Genomic DNA, 25,331 nt, shown 5'->3' on the forward strand with positions numbered 1-25,331 from the left:
TACCACACAAAAAAATAATTCTCAATATGGATAAGAACCTGAGTCCCAGTGATTCAAAATGTAAGAGATTCTTTGATAAGCCTGAAGAAAGGACATCTCCTATTCCATGTTGTAAACTGCAACTATTAATAGGTACTTTAACTACTTTTATCCCCCGCCACAGTGTATATTTTGGAAAAAAAGATGTTTATTTATCAGGATGTAGTATAGTTTAAATCAAGACTGATTAAAATACAATTTTTCATTCTAACAAGATCCTTATAGTCCACTTTTATGCTATAGTTTATGCGTATAATTATTGGTAATAATTAACACCTCCTTCTTTAATGTTTATAATTATCTTTTCCCCTCAAGGAACAGCACAAGCTGTTTGAGAGTGTCCAATTCCAGATAAAATCCACACTATTTCTTACAATGTACTGAATCACAAAAACAGTAGAAATTGTATTGTTTTCATATGCAGCTGTCTGTAAAGTAGTGGGATTAGACAATCCATTTGGGAAAAGTGAGAAATCTAAAGTAAAATAATGTTTTAAAATAAGTTAGCATTTGTGTACCTGATTGATTAAAAATAAATCCTATTGATGAGATATCTTAAAACAATTTGCTTACCAACGGTGTGCAATAAATTTCAGATTATGTGTATATTTGGTATTAGCAGATGGTGTGCAAAGCCAAAAGCTTGTTGTTCTTACTATTAGGACATGTTTCTACAGTAACTGGAAGTTAACATTTTCAGGCGCTTCTGGATACTGATGTAAAATATGTATCAGGATACAGCAATGGCTCCTAAAAATGACAATCAGAATAAATGACAATTTTAAAGGGGTTGTATTCATTATAATTTTAAAGGGGTTGTATGATTAAAGAAAATTATTACCATGTAACTGGCAAGTTCTTCAGGAAAAATAAAGCTTTAGGACAGAAAATTATTTTTTCAGTTCATCACCCTGTTCTGAGAGGAGTCACATTATACATCATCCTGGCTAGATCTGTGGTATCTCTATTGTGGAATCTCTTATTTCAGAGACTTCTTTTAAGAAGAAAAATCTTTTTCTAACATTTATTTTTGAGAGACAGAGCAAGACAGAGCACGAACAGGGGAGGGGCATAGAGAGAGAGGGAGACATAGAATCCTGAGCAGGCTTCAGGCCCTGAGCAGTCAGCACAGAGCCCTATGTGGGGCTTGAACCCACGGACCAGGAGATCAATGACCTGGGCTGAAATTGGATGCCCAACCAACTGAGCCACCCAGGTGCCATTTCAGAGACTTCTTAAAGGCTTAAGTTTCCAGGAGGAATAGGACATGGAGAATTACCATGCTGGCTACACTCACACTCCAAATAAAAAGCCATTCTCTTGTAACAGACGCCCAAATGCCTGAAATTTCTCCTAAGTGGATTGACATTCCCCCTCCCCCATAGATGTCTAAATTTCTTCTAGAAATGTCCTCAGGAAAAGACGCCTTCTTAATGTTCTGAACATGCAGAGAACAAACTTCCATAAATGCCCACACGTGTTCTCTGCCAGCTAACATAAGAAGGTGCACAATGTGCTCAACACTTGTTACCAGACTTTCTAACATTGCCTGACCTCCACCTGGACCAGACACGTGGGTGTTGCCCACGGCCCCTTCCAGAATCTCCCTGGAGGTCACAAGCTGATAATCTCCAGGCCTTTCAGAAAATTTTGTGCCCTACCTGCCTCCCTCAGTGTGCGTGACCACTTCTCCCTCATGTTCCTCTTGGATTCCCGCCCTAGAGGACCTTTAACATAAAGCCTGGGAGCATTCTCCAACATGAATTCTTCAGTGGCTCCCCCCCGCCCCCGCCCGACCCCCATTTGTGAGAATGAAGCTCACTCCTGAGCATGGTACACAAGACCCTCCATGATCTAAGCCAGACACTCTCAACTCTGGGGCACTTTGGAGTCTGGTTCTCAAGGTCCAGGGCAAGCTCTGGGCATCAGGTGACTCTAATATGCAGCACTGATTCTAGCCCCTTCTGTGTGCTGCAGACATCACTCTTGATCCACACGGCCTGGGTTTTGGAGCCTTGCAGGGGTCACTGCCCTGGCCAGGAATGCCCTGCTCCCTTTGTGAATTTTGCTCATCTCTCTGGACTTGAGGGCGAGGTATACCTTCCTTCTGTGGAGAAGGCCAAGTATTCAGAACCCAAAACCCTGAGGCCGAGTCACAGAACTTATAAGTTGTGGCTGGCATAATGGTGAAAGGGTGCCATTTCCTTTATAAACTTCTCAGGCAAGTTCAATGCCCCTAAAATAAGATTCCATATAATATTAAGTTGAATCATGTGAAACTGAGATTATTTTTGACTTAGAAAAATGGCAATTTCATGTGGCTCAACCTACATACTTCGGAAATTTTACACAAGTTACTCGAGCTTAAAAACAAAACAACGCAAACTTTAACACAAACTTTAATTGAGCAGATTTAATTTCCCTGAGATCATATTCCATAAGTCATACAAACACTATCCATTAGACCAGTGGTTTTAAAAATTTACTGTACATACAAAGCAGCTGGGTATCTTGTGAGAGTGGTTCCCAGCAGCTCTGTGGTGGGACACGAGTTTACACATCTAACAAACTCCAGGGGATGTGGACGTTGCTGGTTCCTGGAACATACTTTTGAAGAGCAATACATTGGACCACGTAAGAGGAACTCCAGGCATATATCAGTGGTACTGTGGGTTTGGTCCAGACCATCGCAATACAGTGGATATTGCAATAAATCGAGTAAAATGCATTTTTTGGTTTCTTATGTATAAAACTTATGTTTATACTATAGTCTATTAACTTTACAGTAGCATTATGTCTAAAAAAACAATGTCCATACCTTAGTGAAGAATACTTTCTTGCTAAAAAATGCCAACCACCCTCTGAGCTTTCCGTGAGTGGTAATCTTTTTGCTGGTTGGAGGATCTTTTCTCAATGTTGATCAGGGTGGTGGTTGCTGAAGGCTGGGGTGGCTGTGGCAATTTCTTAACGTAAGACAGCAAGGAAGTTTGCCACATCGATTGATTCTTCCTTTGCCTTGAACACTTACGGGCCACGGTAGGGTTGTTAACTGGACCGATTTCAGTACTGTTGGGTCTCAAGAAATAGGGAGGCCCGAGGAGAGGGCGAGAGACAGGCGACCAGCCAATTGGTAAAGCAGTTGGAACATGTAACAAGTATTGATTAAATTTACCATCTTATATGGGTGTAGTTCATGGCACCCCAAAACAGTTATGAGAGGAAAACCTAAGATCACTGATCACATATCACCAGACCAAATACAGTGAAAAAACTGGAAATATCGTGAGAATGACCAAAACGTGACACAGAGACACAAAGCGAGCAAATGCTATTGGAAAAAATGGCGCAAACAGACTTGCTTGATGCAGGGTTACCACAAGCCTTCGGTTTGTAAAAAACACAGTATCTGTGATGCACAATAAAATGAAGTGCAATAAGACAAAGTATGCCTGCATAATATTTCTCAAAAAAAACATAAGTGTGGAGAATAATGAAAATGTTTCTCTACTCTTCTATACTAAGATCAACCCTGGTTTTCGGGATTTCCAGAGATCTGGTTAATTGTAAAGCCTTAATAAATTTGTAGGCTTTATTTAACTTCAAAATTAAAGTCCTATGATTTCAAACATTTAATAATGACTATATTAAAGAGTGCCTAAGAAACTTGTCTATTTCTGAGTGCACAGAAAGGATAATCTTCGGAGAAATTCTACTTCATTGCATAAACCCATGATTACTTCTTGTCTTTTGAGTCTAACCTCTATGATGATTTGGTGTGCTCCTTAAGGGCCAACACCATTTTACATCATATTTTGGTTTCACCAAAAGCACTTAGCGCTTGTATAAAAGTTCACAATTATAACACTTAATAAGAAGTTAATATTTTCTTTGCAGCCAGATAGGAGAAAGGACAATCTTCAAACATCCAATTAATTCTTTCTCATAAAGGTATGAGTTTACCCCACACACAACTTCTAAAAATAGAGAAACATTTTTTTTTTCTGCTTTACATACTAGTATTAACGTTACAACCGGTTAGTGTATTAAAGTACCATTTACAATTATACATGTGTTAGGCTGAGAACAGGAATAAGTTCCTAGTGGACCACTTAAAAAGAATGAAGGGAATATGAACTGTGGTCGTTTGGGTGAGGAAAATAGAAGGGGCTCCAAAGTAATTTTTATTAATGGCTGACATCATCCAAAGAGCAAGAGCCTTGCAGATGCTCTTGTGAGTTTGTGCCAACCTTCACTCTGGGCCTCTTGGCTGGACCCTGGGGACCTACTTTTGGAATGGCAGTTTGGGCCGAGGAAAAGGCACACCAAAACATTTCCCTGTAGAGCAGCACAGCTCTTTTGTTCCCAATTGTGATACTAAAAAGAGATAAAGGAAATGACTTTTAACATAAGACGCTGTAGAACTAAGATCCCTCTGATGAGGCGTGACACCTGACTCTTACACTGCATGAGATGTCATCTTAAAGGCATTCCTGCGCTTTGGCTTCTCCACTGGGCTCTACCACCATCCAACTGATGCACCTGCTGGACCACTGGCTTCTGGGAGCAGTTCATGCCCAATAATCTAGGGAGAACTGGCCAGACTAACAACAAACAGCTCTGTGCAGAGCATGGGGCTTCAGAGTCAGTGGACACAGGGGACGGGGCCCAGGAACCTGTTTCTCCTATTATGGAGCATGACTGCCAAGAGCTCGGGGAAATGTCACACACTGTGATCATTTAATTTTAATAGTTCGAACTGGGTTAGCTATTCATAAACACAACCAAGTTTCTGGCTTTTGACTTGACTCAAAACCAGTATGGTCTCTGAATGATCCTTTTTCTGCCTCCATGAGAAAATGCAAGTGGTGTTGATAAAATACAGGTTTCTGGGCCTTCCCGAGGCCCCCCGAATCAGTCTCTGGGGCCAGCTATCTGATTTTCCCGGTTTCCCAGGGGGAACTAGAACTCATAACCTTGTTATGACTTGAGAAAGTGACAGGCGAGTTTCAGTAAAGCAGCTTCTTCCATCTCTAGGATTCTCATAGCAGAAAGGCCCCCTCTTAGTTTACGCATTTTGAAATGACACCTGTGTCCCAGTGGATCACTTTATTAACGTGATACCCTAATTTTTACTTGGCAGGGGAGCATATCACCTTCTGTTAACCTACCACCATCCCCCTCTCCCAAAGCTGGTAGTGCTTTCCCTGGAAAATTTTAACCCCGCTGGTTGGGTGCGAAGAGGAGACTTTTACAGAACATTTAATACCTTCCCCTTTGACAAAGATGACTTCTGATCATCCAGCAGGATGGACCTGGACGTCTATCGACGCGGGACACCCGCTGGGGAACCATCACTCCTTCACAGCCTCGGAGTTGGTTTCTTGCCCGTCCACTTCCATTCTACTCGCTTTTTAATTTGTCTCTGCCCCCACGCCCATAGCGGGGTCTGTTCACTGACATTATGAAAATCGCCACGAGGGCCAGGACAGCCCCCAGGCTGGGGGGCCCACATGGGCTGACCTCCTGCGCGACCCCCGAAAGGAGGGGGGCGACGATCCAGCCCACGGCCGTGACCGACTGCCCCACACCGATGACGGTGCCACTGGCCTGCGCCCCTCCCGCAGCCAGCTGCAGGTCGGTGATGCAGGTCCTGCCCACGGCGGTGGAGACGGCCAGCAGCGAGGCGCAGAGCACGGCCACGGCCACCGTGTGGGTGGCGGCATGCAGCAGCAGCAGCACGCTGGTGAGCGCGCTCGAGTGCAGCAGGACCGCGTGGCCGTCGTGCCGGTAGAGCTGCAGGATGGGTCCCAGCGCCAGGCCGGCCAGGGCGCCCAGGGCGCTGCTGTAGCTGATGAGGTAGCCGGCCGCCCGCGGCCGCACCCCGAAGCGCTCCTGCAGGCCCACCACGAAGTTACTGTAGTAGAGCATGGCCGCCACGGCCATCAGCAAGCGCACCATAAAGATGTCCCACATTTCGGAAAATATCAGGCTCTTCATGTCCCGCAGGGTGGAAGCTACCTCCACCCAGGGCGGCCTGGCAGGCTTCCCACTGGTCCTGCTCTGGCAGGGGGCGGCCGCTTCCTGCACTTCGCAGTCTGTCTTCCCCCAAAGTGCGGGGTTCTTACCCACTGGCAGGCCTTTTTCTGTACTGGTGAGCTCGGCGTCCCGCCATGGAAACAGCCAAACCAGCCCTGTTAAGACGGCATAGGATTGGTCACAGCAGGCTGCAAGCCCTGAATCCCACAGCGCCCCCATGGGGGTGAGCAATTGTAAGGGACTGCTACTCTGTATTTCTGTATTAGTATGTTTACCCATCTGTATTTTTGAATCCAGTTTTTAACTATTCCCACAGCTCCTTCTACCCCATTTTGATCGCAGAATTCTGCGATTCACCTAAAAAAACCAAAAACTATACATACAAAATGTTCACTTTTTTCCCATCTCACGAGCTGGTTTCCTATATCATGCAATATCTAAGTTCTCATGCTGTATGTTTAAATTCTTCCCATCATTACCTTCTAATTCTCCACCTATCCACTATCTACCTACCCATCCATCCACCCATTCATTCACCACCCGTATTTCATCTGTTCGAATACTGAATATTTATGCTTCCTAAATGCTAAATTCTGTGCTGAATAGTAGGAATATATTAACCAACAAGACCAGGCCTATACAATCCCTGCCCTCAAGGAATTTAAGTCTAACAGGGGGTTTGGACAAGCAAAGCAACTGGATTACAGGGTAAGTGCTAAGTTAGGGGAAGCACAGGATGCTGTGAACAGACACAGCCGGGGAGGGACAGCTTGACGCCCAGGACCCATCAGAAAGCACCTGCTTGGATCTGCCCCTAGTCAAGGCCATCATGTGCTTTCGTGAGTCACACCTCAAAATCTCTGGGGGTGCCATTCTCACGGACCGTGATGCATGACCTGACACAGCAGCTCCATTCCTATTCAGATAATCCCACCTCCACCCTTGTGACTGGCACATTCCTGCCATGATTGTTTTATTTATCCCATGCCATCCAAGTAGAATGACCTATTGGCATGGCCAATCCATGCCCCCAAATGTCTTAAAACTGAATTCCAGCTTGCCATTCTACGATATCTTTTCCAAACTCATGCTGTTGGGTTCTCAGTCCTTCCACACTTAAATTCAACTTGGACCAGTGACCATTCAGGCCACCTCATGCTGTTTTCAGCAGCTACATCTGTGTGTGTGTGGTTTCTCCAAATATAGTACAGGTGGACTATTAGCCAGGGACTAATTTATGACAGGAAACTAACCACACAAGAATGCAGGCCTGGACTTTCCACCTCTTCTGATCTTTAAAAGGGCCCTCAGACATTTCATAGAATCTTGATAAAAATGAGAAAGGCTTGTCCCTGGAAGACTGAGAGGAGGAGTATAATTAAAATAATAGTAAGATGATAATCATGACAGCAACTAACATTTACTGAGGGCTTCCCATACTCGACTCAGAGGGGTGAGCTGCTTGTGTGCAAGGCCTATGGTGTTCGTCCTAACAAGCACAGGAGTGTTGTCACCCTGTTTTACAGATGAGGAACTGAGGCAACCCACCCAAGGCCCACGCTAAAAAGTGGTAAAGCAGGAATCTGAGTCTAAGTCTGTTAGACTTCTGTCTGAAAACAGAAATCGTGGAAAAAAGACATAAAAGGCCTTTCTCAGGCAACGGGGCAGATCAGACAGAGGATATGAGAAGCTGAAGGGGTAAAGAGGGTTGAGGAAAACAGTTGAAGTTGTTGAGGGGAAAAAAAACAAAAACAAAAACAAACACCGTGCACTGAGTTCAATGCACTGTTAGGCCAAAGCCCCGTGTGAGACACTGTCTGCTCTTCAGCCCCTCACCCCCCCTTGTTCTCCTCTGCTATTTCCTGCATCAGCTTGGTCCAGCGACCTCCACATTTCTTAAGAGTGTAAGATAAATCCCTATTACTTTTTTTAGCCATCGTGGTTGAGAACGCTTGCAGGTGAATGTATCCCTGACTGACTCAGACCCATTCACAGGCTTAGGTGAGGGCAAAATATTAAACAGCAGCACCGCTGGAGAATCCAAAACAGAACTCCATAATCATGTTCTTCGTTTACACACTGACTTCTGACTTCGAATGCTATCGCATTCATCACATTCCTTCGTGTGGGAAGGTACCTGGCCACACCAACTGGTCAGGTGCTTAAAGTATTATCTAGATTTACACTAATCCATCAGACCTCGCCTCCTGGTTGAGGTTGCAGGTTAAACTTCTGGCAGGAAATCATAAAGTATTCCTGTGAGGACTGACACTGAGCCCACGAACTCTGCTTCCTGAGTGTGAAATGGAACATGGAATTTATCACTCAATGTGGAGCCTTGAATACAAAGACTGAAAATGGTGCAGTAGGTTAGCGTTACATTTAAGAAAAACTGAATAATGCGAATCACTCTTCTTGCTTATAAAGTTGTTCATCTAAGGCTCATCCACGTTCCAGTCTCTGGGCAAAGAGGTTCATCTTCTTTGCTTTAGGTAACTGACCCTGTATCCAGGGGTTCACAGTCCAGTCAGTATTCTTTTCTTCATCAAATATTATTGAATTCAGTTTTATGCCTGGCAGGTTCTGGGCAGGAGTGACAACAATGAGCAAACCCCTGTGCCTGTGGCGTTTACTTTCTAATGGTATGTGTGGGGAGGTGGGGAAGAGAGGGACAGAAAGAATAGAAGCAAGAAAACAAATTTCTAATATAATTTCAGAAGTGCTGTCAAGAAAATGGGAGTTTTTTTAAACAGGATCATCAGGGGAGGCGTTTCCAAGGAAGAAAATATTTGACACCTGAATGATAAGAAGAAAGACCCAGTAAAGATATTTGGGAAGAATGCTGTAGGCGGAGGAAAGAGCAAATTGCAGTGCCCTCCTGTGGGAATGAGCCTGGTGTGTGTGAGGTCGACCAGGAAGCCAGTGTGGCTGACGCATATGAAGGGAGGCAGAGTGAGGGGCAGGGCCAGCTCACCACTACGCTGGCTGTATGAGACATATATGTGCTTTTAGCATGATGGAAAGACATGGCGGGGGGGGGTCTGTAGCAGGGGATGAAGTGGTCCAACTTCAAATTATAAGTCTACTTACTCTAAGGTGAAAGGTGAAGGGGGTTAAGAATATGCTTAACAGGATGAACACGGAGTCATGTACAGAATGGCTGAATCACTGTATTGTACGCCTGAAACTAATAGAACACCGTATGCTAACTAGAGTGGAACAACAACAAAAATCTGCCTATTTTAAGAACAACAAATTGTAAGGAGATAAAAGTAAATCATATGAATGCATAAAGTAAACAGTCTTCTTATGATGAAATGTCAACTTACCAGCATTGAGAATGAAGACAGAAAAACAGATGAAGGCTGTTAGATAAAATCCACCATCTAACTCAGTAAGATATCCACCAACCATGGGGCCCAAGATGAAGCCCACACCAGAGGCTGCATTGAACTGTCCAATTACTAGGGGTCGTTCCTTCTCTGCAACCAGATCAGAGAGCAGAGCTCTTGAAATGGAGAGTGTGTGTTTAAAAATACCTGTAAGGGGACAAGAAACATGCTCTGTGACATTTTTCAGACCAAAAGTATCTTGCATTTCATCTCTATCACTGACAAGAGTTCTAGTCTCCACTCTCTTCGAATGTCTAAGCTCTGCAGTTTGATGCCTCCGTGACTGGACTCCCGGTCGAGCCCCACAGTCCTAGTTGGTCAACTTACCCCTGGTGGTGAAGCCCTGAATCCTCAGCCTCCCCACCTCCCACCCTGACATCCCAGTATCTCCGGTCCTCTCTGTTAGCCAAGTGCAATTCATGGCGACTTCTCTACAGAGATGTATCATTCTTTATTCATTCACTCTGTGAATAAACATTCACTGCATACCTACTATACGTCCAGCATTAACTTTGACCCTTGACACAAATGTATCTATCTTCACAGAGCCTGTGTGTGTGTGTGTGTGTGTGTGTGTGTGTGTGTGTGTATAAAGGTGATAATTGCTACAGAGAGAAACAGAACAGGCAAGAAGGACAGGGAGTAAAAATATAAAAATATGATGACACGGTCATCTAAACAATATCAACTGATTTTCTATTAGCGAGAGGGTTATGAATTGGTTGACTAAACAAACTGAAAGCTGTGACATGGCTTAATAAGAGATTCAATTATATGTTACAACTTCATATTCCTCCTACTTCTGCTGATGTATTTGACTTGTCTGCGCCCATACTCCCATACGCTGAACAGACTGTGCATTCTGGTAACACAGCTTGCCCACAATGTCGATTGATGCATAGTAGGCACTCGATCAATGCTCCTGCAGGGTCTGCCTGAATTTTCTCGCAACTGTGATGTAACACAACAGTTTCCAGCGATCTTCTTGAAAGAAGTTTAACTCCTCACATCACTCTGTCAGCACACTGATGCTGGGTTCTATACCCAGCTGTGTCTAAACATCAGAGAGGGTGTTTGCCTGATAACCAGCCTCTCTGGGAAGCAAACTTATAAATCCCTTTGGTAATTAGGTAGAGAGACTCTCTCTAGACCTATTTCCTTGAATGTGAGAAAGGATGGGGCTGGAAGATGATTCCTAAGAGGCTTGATAGATTATGTTCCTGTGATTATAGTACTGTGTTTATTTTGAAATGATACCGATGTCGGGTTCACCTCACACACCTAAGGAAGGAGGAATGTGGTGAGAGTATGCGGTGAGAAACCCAGACGAGCTTTCCGGTACATTTCAGAGGCTGGGCTAGGGGACAGAGGGAGGAGGGGAAAACCAAAGGTCTGCTTCTGGTACTTTAACCTCCCTCAGGTTCACCTTCAGGATACAAGGACCTGAATCTACACGGGACATTGCGAGGCACAACCCCGGCAAGGCTTCCCAGGGCTCCCTCACATCCCCGGGCCACCAAGCACTGTAGAGGTCCCCATAGCAAGAAAGAATTTTTATGTATAGCTCTCCTGTTGGCAAAGAGTATGACATTCACCTAACAGAACTATCATTACTCAAACCAGGCTCACGTCATATTAAATAAAAACATTTTAATGACTGTTCACATTCAAAGCAAAGACCTTCATAAACTTTTTTTTTTTTGGGGGGGGGGGTCAATAGAAAGGCGCAGCATGAATCCTGGAGGGTAAACTCAAAAGACTTGAAGAGTAAGAACGTATGTGACGGAAATGGGGTGAAAATCCCAAATAAGGTGATCATTAACTGCATGTCAAAAGGACTTATTTTATGCTCTGTTCCTTTGGGGTGTTAGTTAAAAACAAGCAGCTTCACTGAATACGGGCAGAGGTCCAGTGCTGCAAACTCGTCCACAGGGCAGCAGTCTGTCAGTGCTCTATTGAGTAAGGGGAGAAAGAAACACTGAAACTCCAGGGCTCTCACAACTGAGAAAGGCAAAGAGAGAATAAAAAGCTTCCACAGGAACTGCCTACGCACCACACTATGACGGCATTCACAAGTGGTGTCTCAAAGAAAGGACAAAATGTTTCAATGAATGGACAAAATAAAAGCTATTTCGAAAATGCCAGAAACATTCAACGTTAGTTTGGAAACAGAAACCAACCCATGAGCCATGAGCTGCTACATTGTCATCCTAGTCTCTCCCTCAAGCAGCAGCCAGATTCACAGAAGGCTGTGGGAAAGCCATAGCCGTAAATGTCCACTTGAAGTCAGGAAGCCCAATTTCAAAACCATCAGCTCGCCAAGAGAAAGAACAGTAACCACAGTGCTGGCCAAAGACGCTGAACAAATTCTTACTGATTGAACGTACAGAGATCAGATCGAGGGGAAGGAGACAGGTCTGTGCAGCCGCGTGATGATTCACACCGACAGACGGCAAGGGCTTCAGACTGTCATGTGCAAGCTTTGGAGATCGGCACAAGTTAGCAGAGCCTGGCTGATACGAAGTGCTCCGCCACCAGCAGCGGCTGGTGTTGCGGTTATTCTCGCTGTTGTCATTATTCTCTTTTTTACATAAGCTCTCATCAAGAAGGCAATTACCAGAAGGGAAGTCTCTTTCTACAGATACATGTAACTGACTTATTTTGAGTGAACACACACACAAAGGCAAGGACTCACCCACAGGGACTCTAGCAAGGACAAACAGGAACACATTGGTGGATGCTCCAAGAATCAGATAACCCAGGGCACTGAACAGAATGCACACCAGCAAGGAAGACCGTCTTCCAACCACATCACTCCAGCAGCCCTGAGGAAAGCAAGGAACACAGCAGGTCCACCACGACTATGGAAATGCTCCCAAAATGTTTTTAAATATTTTTAAAAGTTTATTTATTTTTGAGAGAGAAAGAGAGAGATCATGACAGGGGAGGGGCAGAGAGCGAGGAGACACAGAATCCGAAGCAGGCTCCCGGCTCCAAGCGTCAGCACAGAGCCCGAACTCACGAATGGTGAGATCATGACCTGAGTTGAAGTCAGACGTTTACCAACTGAGCCACCCAGGCAGGTGCCCTGAAATACCCCCAAAATGTGACCCAGATATGTTGCCAGATGGGAGATAACTTACCACCAATGTGCTAGAAAAGAGCTGCAAAATGCCATAGGAGGAGCCTACAAAAGACATCAGTAAATCAATAAAATCAGATGGACCCATCACAAAAAATGGATTAATATGGTAACAATTACAAAGAAATTAACAGAAAAACACTGGGGGTGGGGGGAGGACCATTTTTAAAAGGAAATTACCCTTTTTTTTTTTTCAGTTGGAAGAGTAAAGCAATACAATTTTTAATAAAAGACCTTCAAAAATAAAACTGAAGGAAGCAAAAGAGAGACTAAAGGTAAGGGCCACCTGCAGGGACTCTGAGAGAGAGGCCTTCTCCCACCTTGTGAGGATGTGCACCCCCAGCTGAGAAGACTGAACAGAGAGTACTTGGGGGGAGCAGAAATCTGAAATCAGCAAGAATTCTACTGAGTCTTAATCTGCTGTATTATCTCATATGCCTCCAACATTCCAGTTTTATAAAGAACTGACAATGTTTTACAGAGCGCTCTTACCCCCATTATGTCAAATAACACGTCCCTTCTGCTCTGCATAAATACCTTCGTGCTGCTGTGTGGTCCAGTATGATTCCACCTTCCAAGGAAGTACAAATCAGGGCATGGAGGACTTACCATTTTGTACACAGCTGTCCCCAAACATTTGCTTATCTAGCCTGTGAATTACCAAGGGCTCTCAGTCTTAACAATTTCTTGTACATTAGCACAATCCCAAGCCCTATTTCCTGTCTCTTGGGTGAGTCAGTGACTTGCAGATGTGCAGTTTTTATGCTGCACAGGTAGAGGGACCCTAACAACCCCCTAAGATATGCCGGTGGTGGTGCAGGAAGCTTGCAACCAATTTGTCAGGGCTCACCCCAAATCCCTTTGCCGCATGGCTTGATTTCTGTAGGTTGTGTTTCTCTGGTTCCTCGCATTAGGTTACAGGTTCCTGCAGGCAGGAGTCTATACCTATCCTTTAACATACACAGCCAGCTCCTTGGAGAGGCTCAGGAAGTACCTGTAATGTCACTCGTGGTAAGGGGAAGGGGATAATGCTAAACCTCGAAACCTTTCTGAACACAGGTAATCTAGGGAAAGACAAACTGCATTTGCTCCAGGGCAACATTTTTAAGTATTCTGAAAATCCCTTTTATCCCCTTTTCAATTTACCTTTGGATAATATTCAGCTAGAAGACTGATTTATTTTTTGGGGTCTTAGTCTAGAGGATTGAAAATTCAGCACTCTGAAAATGTGCAATATTAACCACTCACCTACTATTCCAGCAACTGTTGGACTTGCTCCAAGAGACTTGACATGAAGGCTCAGTAAAGGCACGACCATGCTTACACCAAACAAATCCTAAACAATAAAACACTAATTAACTCTAATTGAAACTGCAGCTTAGGTGTTCTCAAAGTGGTAATCCTAATAACAAACTGATTAAAAAAAATAAAAACAGGGGTGTCTGGGTGGCGCAGTCGGTTGAGTGTCAGACTTCAGCTCAGGTCATGATCTCGCGGTTCATGGGTTCGAGTCCTGCGTCAGGCTCTGTGCTGACGGCTCAGAGCCTGGAGCCTACTTTGGATTCTGTGTCTCCCTCTCTCTCTGCCCCTCTGTTGCTCATGCTCTGTCTCTCAAAAATGAATAAACGTTAAAAAAATTAAAAAAGAAATAAAAACAATACCTAAAATTCTCAGCAAACAAGAAATCATAATTGTATCTGTAGCCTGCTATACTCATCAGGTTAAAGTTATCAAAGAATCAAAATACAATGATAATGTTATAAGAATTGCTACATGTAAATGCCTGATCCCCATAACCTAGAATCATTCAACCTCAGCTTCTCTGTAATTGATCCTTAATACTCAAGGAGGCTATGAGACAGAAGTTAAATAAAAAAAAATGTTTGTGTGTAATGAAGTGGGAAAGGAAGTAGGGATAATGCATATTCCTTGGCAAAGCGTCCCTTGCTTAATAACATGAATTTCCTCCCATAATTAGGGAAGGCAACTAATCACGGTTTACAGCCTCACAAGGTAGTATCTGAAAAGAAAGTCTCAGCAAAGCAGGAAGGAGAAAGACGGCTGGAGTAGCGGGGAAAGCCAATGTTTCACAGCTGGGTCAATGAAAGTGCATGGGATTTGGGGTCAGACGGTTTTCAGTTCCAGCTCCAACACTTCCTAAGCATGTGTGCTTGGAAAGTTATTGAATGTCACCAAGCATCAGTGCTGTCATCTGTAAAAAATGGGGATAATTTAATACCTGTCCGGTAGAAATATGATGTACATTAAAAGACATAATGGATGAGAAAGGTCTAACATGCAATAGAAGTTCACACATTTTTTCTCTTCTCCGGGACTGGGAATAAGTACTGATCCTTCCTGCTAGGTATTCTGAGTGAACAGGTAGATTGGTAATTTTTCCTTTAAGTTTTGTTCTCATTCCTACTTTACTTGGTTACTTTCTACAACTGGCTTAGAAGGAGGAAAGTACATTGGGCATACACACAGTTTTCTTTATATTCAACCCAAATTCCTTTTGTTATAATCCTGGTTAAATACAAAGACAGAAATGCATGAAAAATTTTTTTTCTTTGAGCCACAATGAATCTTTTGCCTGCCTCTTCTCCTGGTAGCTATACCTTCACCTAATTTTAGAAACATGAATCTCTAAATGCACTTTTCAGTGGCCCTTTTTCATGGTGACATCTTTAGGTGGCCATATAGTTACTATCCAGTGTTCTTAAATAGCCCATAAATTTATACAAGAACTACAGTTTATTATTTTGATATTAAGATTACTTAAAATTTCTTTTGGGTCTGAGTCAATGCCTTGTGGGGTTTTCTGTCAGCTTTGTGTCATCAGCCTACTGATGTATCATATCATTTAAAAGACACAAAATACATCAGTTACCTACTGAATTTTCTGATCTGTCAGAAAAGGAAACTCAATTGTCCAACAAGATTTTATTTTCCAAAAACTTCCTGGTGCCCCTTGTCATTTAACTTTCAAAACGTTATTCTAAATAAAGGATGGAAGAGAAATAACTAAGTAGGTTGAGATTTATGGAAGGTAATAAGAAAACATAGGCTCATGTGAGCCTGAAAAATATTGTTTCCAAGGAGGCTGGTGTTAGCTCTTTTGGGAAGTTGTGCTGTAAAACTGTCTTCCCTTGTACTATAAAAGGCAACCTCTCTCTTCCCGTGAATCCACACGCTCTTCAAAACCACCCACATTGCATGGGCTTTGAATGTTGCAACTGGTCACGTGCCTGTAACCATTTATAAGGAAATTAGGTGAGTGGGGATCGCTTACACCTTTCATGGGAACAGCTACATCTCTGTCAAAACCGGTGAATATGCTGTCCAGGATCTTTTTCAGGGTAGGAACCCTGAAAGTATTTTGTGATGAGTAAATTGCTAATAAGAGAATAAGAGACCTGACTACAGCTGATTAAATAAAATATGAACCTCACCGTGTATCTGGAGGAGAGGGACTGAAATCACGGATCTTAGCACCATCTTAGAATGGTAACCGAAAAGGGTCCAGAGGGCCTTCTTGGTCTTCCTTCTTAAACAGGTTGAAACCCGGAAGCCCAGATGAGAACTAAAAACAGAACACTTTGGCAAGTACCATATGAGAGAGGGAAGCAGTAGCTTACAGTACCCAGCTCCTACCAGAGGGTGGATGGCAGCCAACTCCCTTTCGAAATCTCCAGAACCACTCACACTCAATAGTTTTGAATTCTGGGTGACTAGAATGGAAAGTGGAAGAGGTATTTACACCCTGAAACTGAACTAAGATTAAGGAATGCCAAGCTGAGGCATTCTGGAACTGGAGGCACTGAGCCTGGGGCGGGGTAGGGTGGGCAAGGTGAACTGTAGGCAGAGTTTCCGTGTGAAGTGCTGCCCTCCTGAGTGCTTCATGGCTCTGTGTTTACAGTGACTTGGTGAAAATGCTTTCATCATTGTCTTAACTATTAATTCAACATTAAAACTTTACAGGCTGATGAACACCTTGCAGTGAGGAGGGGGCAGGGAGACTGCCTTCCTGCTCGTCTCCTAGCTGAGCATGGCTCAGCATCCAGACTCCATCATACTGGGGAGCAGTGGTCTTAACCTGCATCTGGGCAGAAAACGATAATTCCTCTTTGCCAAGACCTAGTGACACTGGGGACTATTGACGGCTGAGGCAGTCTTCTCCCAGAGACATTTAACCTGACTAGTTCCTTTTGTCATCAAGATACAGACTCAGCAAAGAGGAAATCCTACTGGACCTTTGTCCCAATTCTCCCCTAACATGGATCGGCTCACAACCAGAGCAAATGCCCCGGGTCTAGACTTGGAAAGAGAGGAGTAAAGAGTTGGATCTCGGGTTCCTGGAGATAATGGCCCATGAACTACCAACACAAGCTTACTAGTAAGACAGTTAAATTCTTCCCAGCAGGGACTATGTATTACAATGATTGGAGCTCTAAAGCATCTACCACATAGCAGCTTTTCTGAAATTCTATCAATAGTAAATGGATGGATGTATGGATGACTTCCTCCATCCTACACTCATCTTTCTAAGCTTTCCATTCTACATTGGAAATAATAATAACTGCCCTTTATTTAACCAGGACACACACACAAGTCATGAAAAAACCAAATCTGCGTTGTCCAATCTTTGTTGAAGGGCAGATGTGTATAATTCACTGTGGTTTGCATTTTTTTTTGGGTGGTAATACAGGTGTGCTGTTTCGAAGGGACACATGCACCCCTATGCTTATAGCAGCCCTATCAACAATAGCCAAATATGGAAAGAGCCCAATATATATATACACAAACAATGTAATACTCCAGTGTGTGTGTGTGTGTGTGTGTGTGTGTGTACACACACACACACACACACACACACACACACACACTGAAGTATTACTCGGCAATCAAAAAGACTGTGGTTTGCATTTTTAAACACTCAAGTCTACCAGGAATCCTAGTGTAAATGTGCCTAATTCTCTCCAAGTGGGGTCATCAACAGAGACTTCCCGACCTGGCCTGACATAAAGAGCTGTGTATTCCTAGCACATTTACAAACACCAGATCAGCTGGACTTCCTCAAGCTTGCCCACCAGCCCTTACTGTCCACCCTGCATGCGCAGTACCTACCACAGCATCTAACACCTGGGGTCACCTTTGAGCCCGGCTGGATCACAGATCACACTTGAGGCTGGTGCTGGGGGTCTTTCAGAGGGCAAGAGGGGCACAGGAGCTGCGAACTGGGCCCTCTAGAAAGCGCTTAGGGGCAATAAAGCAATATGGCCTGGCAGAGCGAAGGGGTTTAGGAGCAAGAGGAGGCTTGAAAAGTAAGGAAGCACCACCAGGCGGATCGCAGGTTCCCAGCCCTGGCTGAACCTTACCACCGCTCGAGCTTCAAGAAAAAAACCACCCCTAATTGGGTTCCAGGTCCAGGACGCAGCCCTTCGACCTCAGCCCCGGAACTCACCAAGAAGCCCACCAGGTAAAGGCAGAGCAGGAAGCGGCGGGCTCTGATGGCACCGGCGCCAGGGGCCCGCGCCTCAGCCCCGGCACCCGGCTCCTGCCTTGGCTTCCGGGTAGCCGAGGCCAGCCCCCCGGCCGAGTCCAGGCCGCGGCGACCCCCAGGCTCCATACGAACGCTGGCTGGGGGGCGCGGCCACCGCAGCCGCTGCCGGGAACCGCCCCCGCACGCCAGCCCCGCCCCGAGCGGAAGCGAACGGCGTGCGCCTGCGTAGAGGGTAGCTCCACGAGGCTGCGCGGCGGTGGTCCGGGAGAGGCGGGCCCCGTGCGCAGCCGCAGTTTGGGCCCGGGACGCGGAGCTGACGGCGTGCGCCTGTGGAGCGTGAGAGACGCGCCAGCTTTGTTGTGGTAATGAGGATGCTTTATGTTTCCATGGACGGGAGGGTTCAGTAAAGAGCTTCACCAAAGAGTATGCCCCCCTCCGCCACCCCCCCCCCCCGCCCCGGGTGGCGGCTGCCCAGCCTGGGAGACTCAAGACTTAGGCTCTAGTGGCCTCTGAGTGACGTGGAGTAGGTTCCTCTGGCCCCTCCAAACTTCGGCTTGCCCGTTGGAAAAGCAGCGGAAATAATGTAGACTAATCTCAGAGAGCTGTGAGGATCCTGCAAATGCTTCCTGAGCCCGAGGGGAGGTTACAGTTGCCTGGAATAATTAATAATAAGCATGTAATGAATAAACGTGATAAATCAGAAACATACAATAAACAAGAGAAGAACACGATAAATAAAATAATACGGTGACAAGTGGTAGAAGAAAGGCCCTGTTTCCAGATGAAAACTAAGGCCGGGAGTGAGCTGCTCTTTTGGAAGCTTGGGAGAGGTGGCATGTGGACTGAGAAAGTTGAGATATATATATATGGCGGAAACTTTCTGAACAAACTGAGTAATCAGGGAGATAAGCAGGAGGCAGGATCGATCATTCAGGACCTAAAAGGCCCTGGCAGAGCTTTAAGGTTTTATTTTGAGTGCAATGAAAGGAATTAAGCAGTGCATGACGCCAAATAGTGTGTATATTGATCACTTGGCACAGGGACTGACATATGGTAAGTACTTAATATTAATTATGGTTATTAGCCCCTCTTATTAGGAACTTATTTCAGTTCCTACTCCTCTCTCGGTCTGAGATTTTGATGAAAAATCTTAATTTAGTTGTGCAGGTTGCTAAATGGCTACATCTGTTGGATTTGATCTTGCAAAGTTTGTCGTGTGAAAGGGCACCGTTTAGGAAAGAATGAGATACTGAAATTTAGACTGGAGATATGTGGTTGGAACCAGATGAATCTGAAAAGCTTGAGCCCCCCCACCCAAGTCACTCTGAGCCTTCTTTGCCTCTAGAAGTAATTTGCCTTCTTGTATCCAAGGAAACTAGCCTCCCTGTGCTTCCTGAAGTTTGCGTGGTTAACCCATCTGGGGTAGGTGCTTTGAAGAGGAATACTCCTGTTTCTCAAGACCCATCGAAACCACTCACTTTTCTCTAGATAGATAATGAGGGTAAAATCTCAGCATACTCCAGGGGGCAGGTAGATACTATGACCTCAGAGAAAATTGCTTACACAGCAAAAGAATTGAAAGACTGCTAATATATAATCAGCATACCTTGGAAATGTATAGGGTAGAAAATTTTAAGTGTGTCAGATTAAGGAGGGAAGACTATAACACTAGATTAGGCAGAATTCACCAATAGGAATGCACTTACTAGGTTCCAGATGGAATGTGTTTGCTTTGGAGAGCCAGAGGTGGCTTTCATAGCTTAACTGGTTGGTTGACTGAAACATGGACTCAGAGGTTTCTTGGCATAATTTGATTATCTTGGGATGTCAGAGGTTTCCTGGCATAATATGAAGAAGGGAGTCCAAAGCTTGAGAAAATAAGAGTGTTACAGTGGATTTATGATGTATGACCTGCATGCCTAACCCCCAAATACATCCCATAAGAATGCCTGGAAGGCACTACCTTAATTAGGCATTGAAGACTATGTTAGTGGGAGAAGCACTTACATTCTTTCTTTCTTTTTTTTTTTTTTTTTTTTTTTAAGTTTATTTATTTTGAGAAAGAGACAAAGCATGACTCCGGGAGAGGCAGAGAGAATGAAGAGAGAGAGAATCCCAAGCAAGCTCTGCTTTGTCAGCATGGAGCCTGACATGGGGCTCGAACCCATGAACCGTGACATCATGACCTGAGCTGGAGTCAGAGGCTTAACTGACTGAGCCACCCAAGAGCCCCACACTTAATATTCTTGAAGAGGCTTGTGATTGTTCTCTTTTGTAGGCTGGGTGTAGCTCTGGGTGATACTGCTTTTGAGGTGATATCCCTAGTTTAAACAGAGGTAATAAGATCCCAGATTATTAGAGGCCAGATGGCACCACTTTGACATCAAAGACAAGGTGGGCACATTTACTGTAAGAGGTAACCTGTACCAGTGATCAGAATGCCTTGGCCTTCAGGAATCTTTTACTATGGCTAGTTGACTATAATATCCCTAGGAATGAAATAACCTACTAGAGTATTGCTTGTGTTATATAACAGAAAAAACTCTAGATTTGGTACCCAAAATCCTAACTTGATTTGCTATAGGAGAATCACAGCCTCTTACCCAATACTAGACACAAATCAATTCACAAACAGAGCCCCTTGACTCAAGGGGAGTCTAGGTAACCTTAGGTGGAATCTTGAAGCATTCGCATGAGTATATACCATAAGTCTTCCTCCAAACTTTCCCCTGTGGAGCCTGCAACTGTTATTAGAATGGGAATTATGAAAAAGGAAATACCCAGATCTTTGGAGAATTATTAGACACTGGCTTCAGATTGACACTAATTCATCGGAGCTCAAAATGCCACTGTGCACCATCAGTAAAAATGGAGCTGTACTGGTAATCCTGAGTACTGTATACTTGATGCAGTGATTTTCTAGGACAACTCATCAGACTCAGTATATAGTCATACACCTATAGCTGAGATTTATTACAGGAAAATGACACAAAGCAAAATCAGCAAAGTGACTTGCATGGGACAAAGTCTAAAGGAAAATAGTAACGAACCTCCAAGTGTCCTATCCCAGTGGAGTCACACAGGATATAATTAATTTCTCCAGCTGTGAGTTATGACACGTATGAAATGTTTACCAGGGGAGATCGTTAGAGACTTAGTGCCCATCTGTCACCTAACTACCCTAACTACTGTGCAGAGAAGAGTTAACATAGCAGGCCTGTTATCCTTTGAAAGGTCTGCTTAAAATGTTGTCCCTTGGGACAGCTGCATGCAGAAGAATGAGACAGGATCATTTTCTTACACTACATACAAAAATAAACTCAAAATGGATTAAGGATCTAAATGTGAGACATGAAACCATAAAAACCCTAGAAGAAAGCGTCCATGACAAAGTAGCAAGAGTTGCAGAGATGGAGGCTATACACAGGCTCAGTAGCATGGTTTTACTCTTCAGTGCATCTTCAATGCCTGATATGCCAACAGCAAAGACCAACATTTAATTCCCGCTATGCTACCATTCCCTGGGGGATCAGTCTGCTGTAAGATTGACCGTTATCAGAACTCTCTTATTATGGAAGGTGCAGAGATTGATCCTTAGTGGAATAAACTGATATGCTACGTACGTATTTGCCTTCTCTGTTCATGATGCTTCTGACAACACCACTGTCCATGGCCTCACAGCATATCTTCTCTTCCTTTGTGGTATTTCACATAGTATTGCTCCTGATCAGTGTACTTGTTTCACTACCAAGGAAGTAAAGCAATGGGGTCATCCTTATTGAATTCACTGATCTTAGCACATATCACATCGCCAAGAAGAGGCTGGCCTAATTGAATAAATAATGTCTTATTGAAGGTTCAATTACAGTGTTAGATACCCTAAAAGAATGGAGTTCTGTCTTAAAGCATATAGTATATGCTTTGAATTAGAGACCATTATATGGTGCTGTCTCCCCCATATCCAGAAGACATAGTTTAGGAATCAAATTGTGAAAGTGGGAATAACTCCTCTCACTTGCACCTAGTAACTCACTTAGTTCATTAGTGCCATCTCAGCTACTTTGAACCCTGTGTTTTGAGGTCTTTGATCCTAAGAGGGCAATGCTTCCACTATGGGACCTCACAAAGGTTCTGTTGAATTAGAAGATGAGACCACCACCTGGCCACTTTGGCCTTATGCCACTAACCCAGGAAGAAGAAGGGGTTATTCTACTGGCTAGAGTGATTGACCGATTCTGATTACCAAGGAAAAATTGGGTTGTTGTACAATGGCATGAAGAAAGACTGTATGTAGAAAACCACACAACATACAAACAAACAAAAATAGAACTATTACAGAATCATTACTTGCATCATTCCATGAAGTGAATAACTCTGACCAGTTGATGTTTTAGCAGAGGGCAAGTGAAATTCAGCTCAGTCCATGGTCTCATGGTTCATAGAATCGAGCCCTGTGTTAGACTTTATGCTGACAGTGTGGAGCCTGCTCGGGATTCTCTCTCTTCTCTCTCTCTCTCTGCCCCTTCCCCACTTGTGCCCTCCCTCTCTCTCAAAATAAATAAACTTTTAAAAATATTTTCAAAGTTAAAAAAAAAGATATAGGACACAAAGAAGAAAGCCATAGATATATCAACTATGACCTTATGTCCAGTTACAGATGTGAGGACTGTTATGATTATTTGTATATGCTATCCTTCTGTCTTCTTCTTCCAAGGATAATTATATATGTGAGTGATGGAGGTTAACCTTGCAATTTAGTCTTTAGGTAGCATAATATTCAATGTGATTGTGACTAAAATTGGGGAGCAATTAATATAGTCAGTAATAGATACAGTGATGGGGCGCCTGGGTGGCGCAGTCGGTTGAGCGTCCGACTTCAGCCAGGTCACGATCTCGCGGTCCGTGAGTTCGAGCCCCGCGTCCGGCTCTGGGCTGATGGCTCAGAGCCTGGAGCCTGTTTCCGATTCTGTGTCTCCCTCTCTCTCTGCCCCTCCCCCGTTCATGCTCTGTCTCTCTCTGTCCCAAAAATAAATAAATGTTGAAAAAAAAATTAAATAGATACAGTGAATATTGAGACTGTGTCCTTTTTGTTAGGTGGAAAATCATATGGAAACTGAAATATGAATGGAAGGATGTATTTGGACAAAGGATGGACAAAATTATTGATTGATCTCAGTTCCAAACCCAAATATACATATAATTGTCCTGCTCTGTGATACTAGAGCAGAACCCTGTCAAAATTTCTCCTTTACTAGATGGTCTAATGTTAATCTTTTTTAGTAGAAGGTGCTGAGGGACTAATGTGCTTTTCTCTCTTCTTGTTCCTGTGGTATGTGGCAGCCAAAAGAGTATGAAATACCTACTGGTGCTTAGCCCCAGCAAGTTTCAGTGCCACCAATGCAAGCAGCAAATTCCACTGACATCCCAGCTGGTTTCCAGGTGAACCTCCCAGGTGCCATAGCAAGTAATTTCCTAGCCATTTCCACGGACACACTCCTGGTGGCTTCCCAGTGAGTTTCATCAGTGTCTCAACCAAGGGCAATAGGTAAGTAGAAGATATAAAGACATCCAAATTTGTTATAGAGAGAAATAAAACTGTCTATATGTCATAGACCACCTGGTCATCTATATAGAAAATACTAAGAGGTCTGTAAGAAATCTACTAGAACTAAAAGCTTAATGAGATTACAAAATACAAGGTCAATGTACAAATAAGGAATTTTCTTTATATATCCTAGCAATGAATAATTAGAAACTAGAGTTTAAAAAGAAAATCGTTAGGAAAACATTAAATATGAAATAAGGATAAAGTTGACTAAAAATGTGCAGAGAGAAATCCTCTTTGGACCTGTTGAATTCCTGTGCTTCTTAGTGGGCACACCAAGGTGGTAAACCTCTAACCATTCTTTTCTTTCTTTTCTTTTTTTTATTTTTTTATTTTTAAAAATGCTTTATTTATTTTTAAGAGACAGAGAGAGAGAACGAGCAGGGGAGGGCAGATAGAGAGGGAGACAGAGGATCTGAAGCAGGCTCCATGTTGACAGCAGCAAGCCTGATGTAGGGCTTGAACTCACGAACCACAAGATCATGACCTGAGCCAAGGTCAGACACTCAGCCGACTGGGCCACCTGGGCACCCCACCATTCCTTCATTTGTGTCATTTTCTCAGAGCTGATTATACAGTTGGTAACCTTGAAAGATGAGGTAATGTCCTTTCACTTATCAAAGGTAAAGCTTACTTTGTCCTTACCAACAAGCTGAGTGTTTCTGAGTTGTGATTAAAAAACACTATCTGTGTGGAATCCATATGGGTCTGCTGCATCACTCTCCTGAAATATGGAAGCAAGAGAAATTGGCATAAACATGCTGGTGTTTTTGCTGTTTGTTGCGTCATGAGTAATAAAGTATTTTGTCTCTTATGCAGGGGTCTCATGTCCTTTGTTGGCATCTGTGAAATGGTAATAGGCTAACTTAATTTTTAAATTGCATAAGATCAAACTTAACACCCAACAAAGACCTATACACTGAGAGATATGAAAATGGACCTAAATAAATGGAGAGATATACCATGAACATGAACTGGAGACTGAATATTGTTAAGATATTACTCTCATTTGTAGTATACTACATTGAAACACAACTGCCTGACATTAGAATGGCTACAGATGAAAAGAGTTGGAGGGATATGGAATAATAATTCCAATGGGAATATGAAATGCCACATCCATTTTGGAAAGAGATGGGCAATTTCTTTAAAAAGTTAAACAGTTAAACATACACCTACCATGTATACTTCAATTATACTCTGAGATATTTACACAGTATATATGAGAGTGTATATCCAAATGAGTTTTGTACACAGATGTCCATACAAACTTTATTTGTAGTAGCCACAAACTGGAAACAATCTATCCATCAAAAGGTGAACTTGCTAAACAAATTGTGGTAAATCCATACAGTAGAGTTCTGCTTAGCAATAAGGTACTATGAATTCATACCACAATATGGATGAATCTCAAAATAATTATGCTGACTGAAGAGATAAGATGAAAAGGAATACACGTAGGATTTCATTCATGTAAAGATTTCACAGAACTCTTGTTTCACCTCCAACATGTAAAGAGCTTGGAAGTTGACACTTCCATTCTTACCATAAGTAAAAAAATATGGAGAAATTGAAACAAATAACTTTTAATGGAGACATCTGAAAATTGATGTC

At 43.5% G+C, this 25,331-nt stretch overlaps 2 protein-coding genes across 6 annotated transcripts in view; one reads left to right on the plus strand and one right to left on the minus strand.

Moving 5' to 3' along the window:
• Positions 1–2,420: 2,420 nt before the first annotated feature.
• Positions 2,421–18,314, minus strand: SLC67A2 (solute carrier family 67 member 2). Of its 3 annotated transcripts, XM_040454119.1 has the most exons (7): positions 18,074–18,182; positions 16,062–16,192; positions 13,858–13,945; positions 12,611–12,654; positions 12,163–12,292; positions 9,405–9,614; positions 2,421–6,230 (listed from the first exon to the last, which is right to left on the minus strand). In XM_040454119.1, exons 3-7 carry the CDS (start codon positions 13,925–13,927, stop codon positions 5,440–5,442), a joined length of 1,245 nt encoding a protein of 414 aa, XP_040310053.1. In that variant the 5' UTR covers positions 13,928–13,945; positions 16,062–16,192; positions 18,074–18,182; the 3' UTR covers positions 2,421–5,439. The 3 variants fall into 3 exon arrangements, with proteins under 3 accessions (XP_040310053.1, XP_040310050.1, XP_040310051.1); XM_040454116.1 differs by lacking the exon at positions 16,062–16,192 and having other exon boundaries at positions 18,074–18,312; XM_040454117.1 differs by lacking the exons at positions 12,163–12,292; positions 12,611–12,654; positions 16,062–16,192 and having other exon boundaries at positions 18,074–18,314.
• Positions 18,315–18,364: 50 nt separating this feature from the next.
• The window catches only part of TMEM182 (transmembrane protein 182), a 78,051-nt gene continuing 71,084 nt past the window's right edge, over positions 18,365–25,331 (plus strand). For 2 of the 3 annotated variants that reach the window (XM_040454120.1, XM_040454121.1), the window contains exons 1-2: positions 18,365–18,474; positions 23,453–23,657. The gene's annotated coding sequence lies outside the window, so the exon portion shown is untranslated. Of the gene's footprint in view, positions 18,475–23,201; positions 23,658–25,331 lie in introns of those variants that run through there. The other variant, XM_040454122.1, reaches the window with a different exon arrangement.

The sequence above is a fragment of the Herpailurus yagouaroundi genome, unplaced genomic scaffold (genome assembly GCF_014898765.1).
Source record: "Herpailurus yagouaroundi ecotype Mexico unplaced genomic scaffold, PumYag 210, whole genome shotgun sequence".
Classification (NCBI taxonomy): Eukaryota; Metazoa; Chordata; class Mammalia; order Carnivora; family Felidae; genus Herpailurus; species Herpailurus yagouaroundi.

Coding starts and splice junctions, on each gene's coding strand:
- SLC67A2 (XM_040454116.1), bottom strand. CDS start 18,238: ATGGAGCCTGGGGGTCGCCGCGGCCTGGACTCGGCCGGGGGGCTGGCC. Junction 12,655..13,857: donor AACAGTTGCTGGAATAGTAG/GTGAGTGGTTAA, acceptor TGTCTTTTGTAG/GCTCCTCCTATGGCATTTTG. Junction 6,231..9,404: donor TGTCTTCATTCTCAATGCTG/GTAAGTTGACAT, acceptor CCGTCTTAACAG/GGCTGGTTTGGCTGTTTCCA.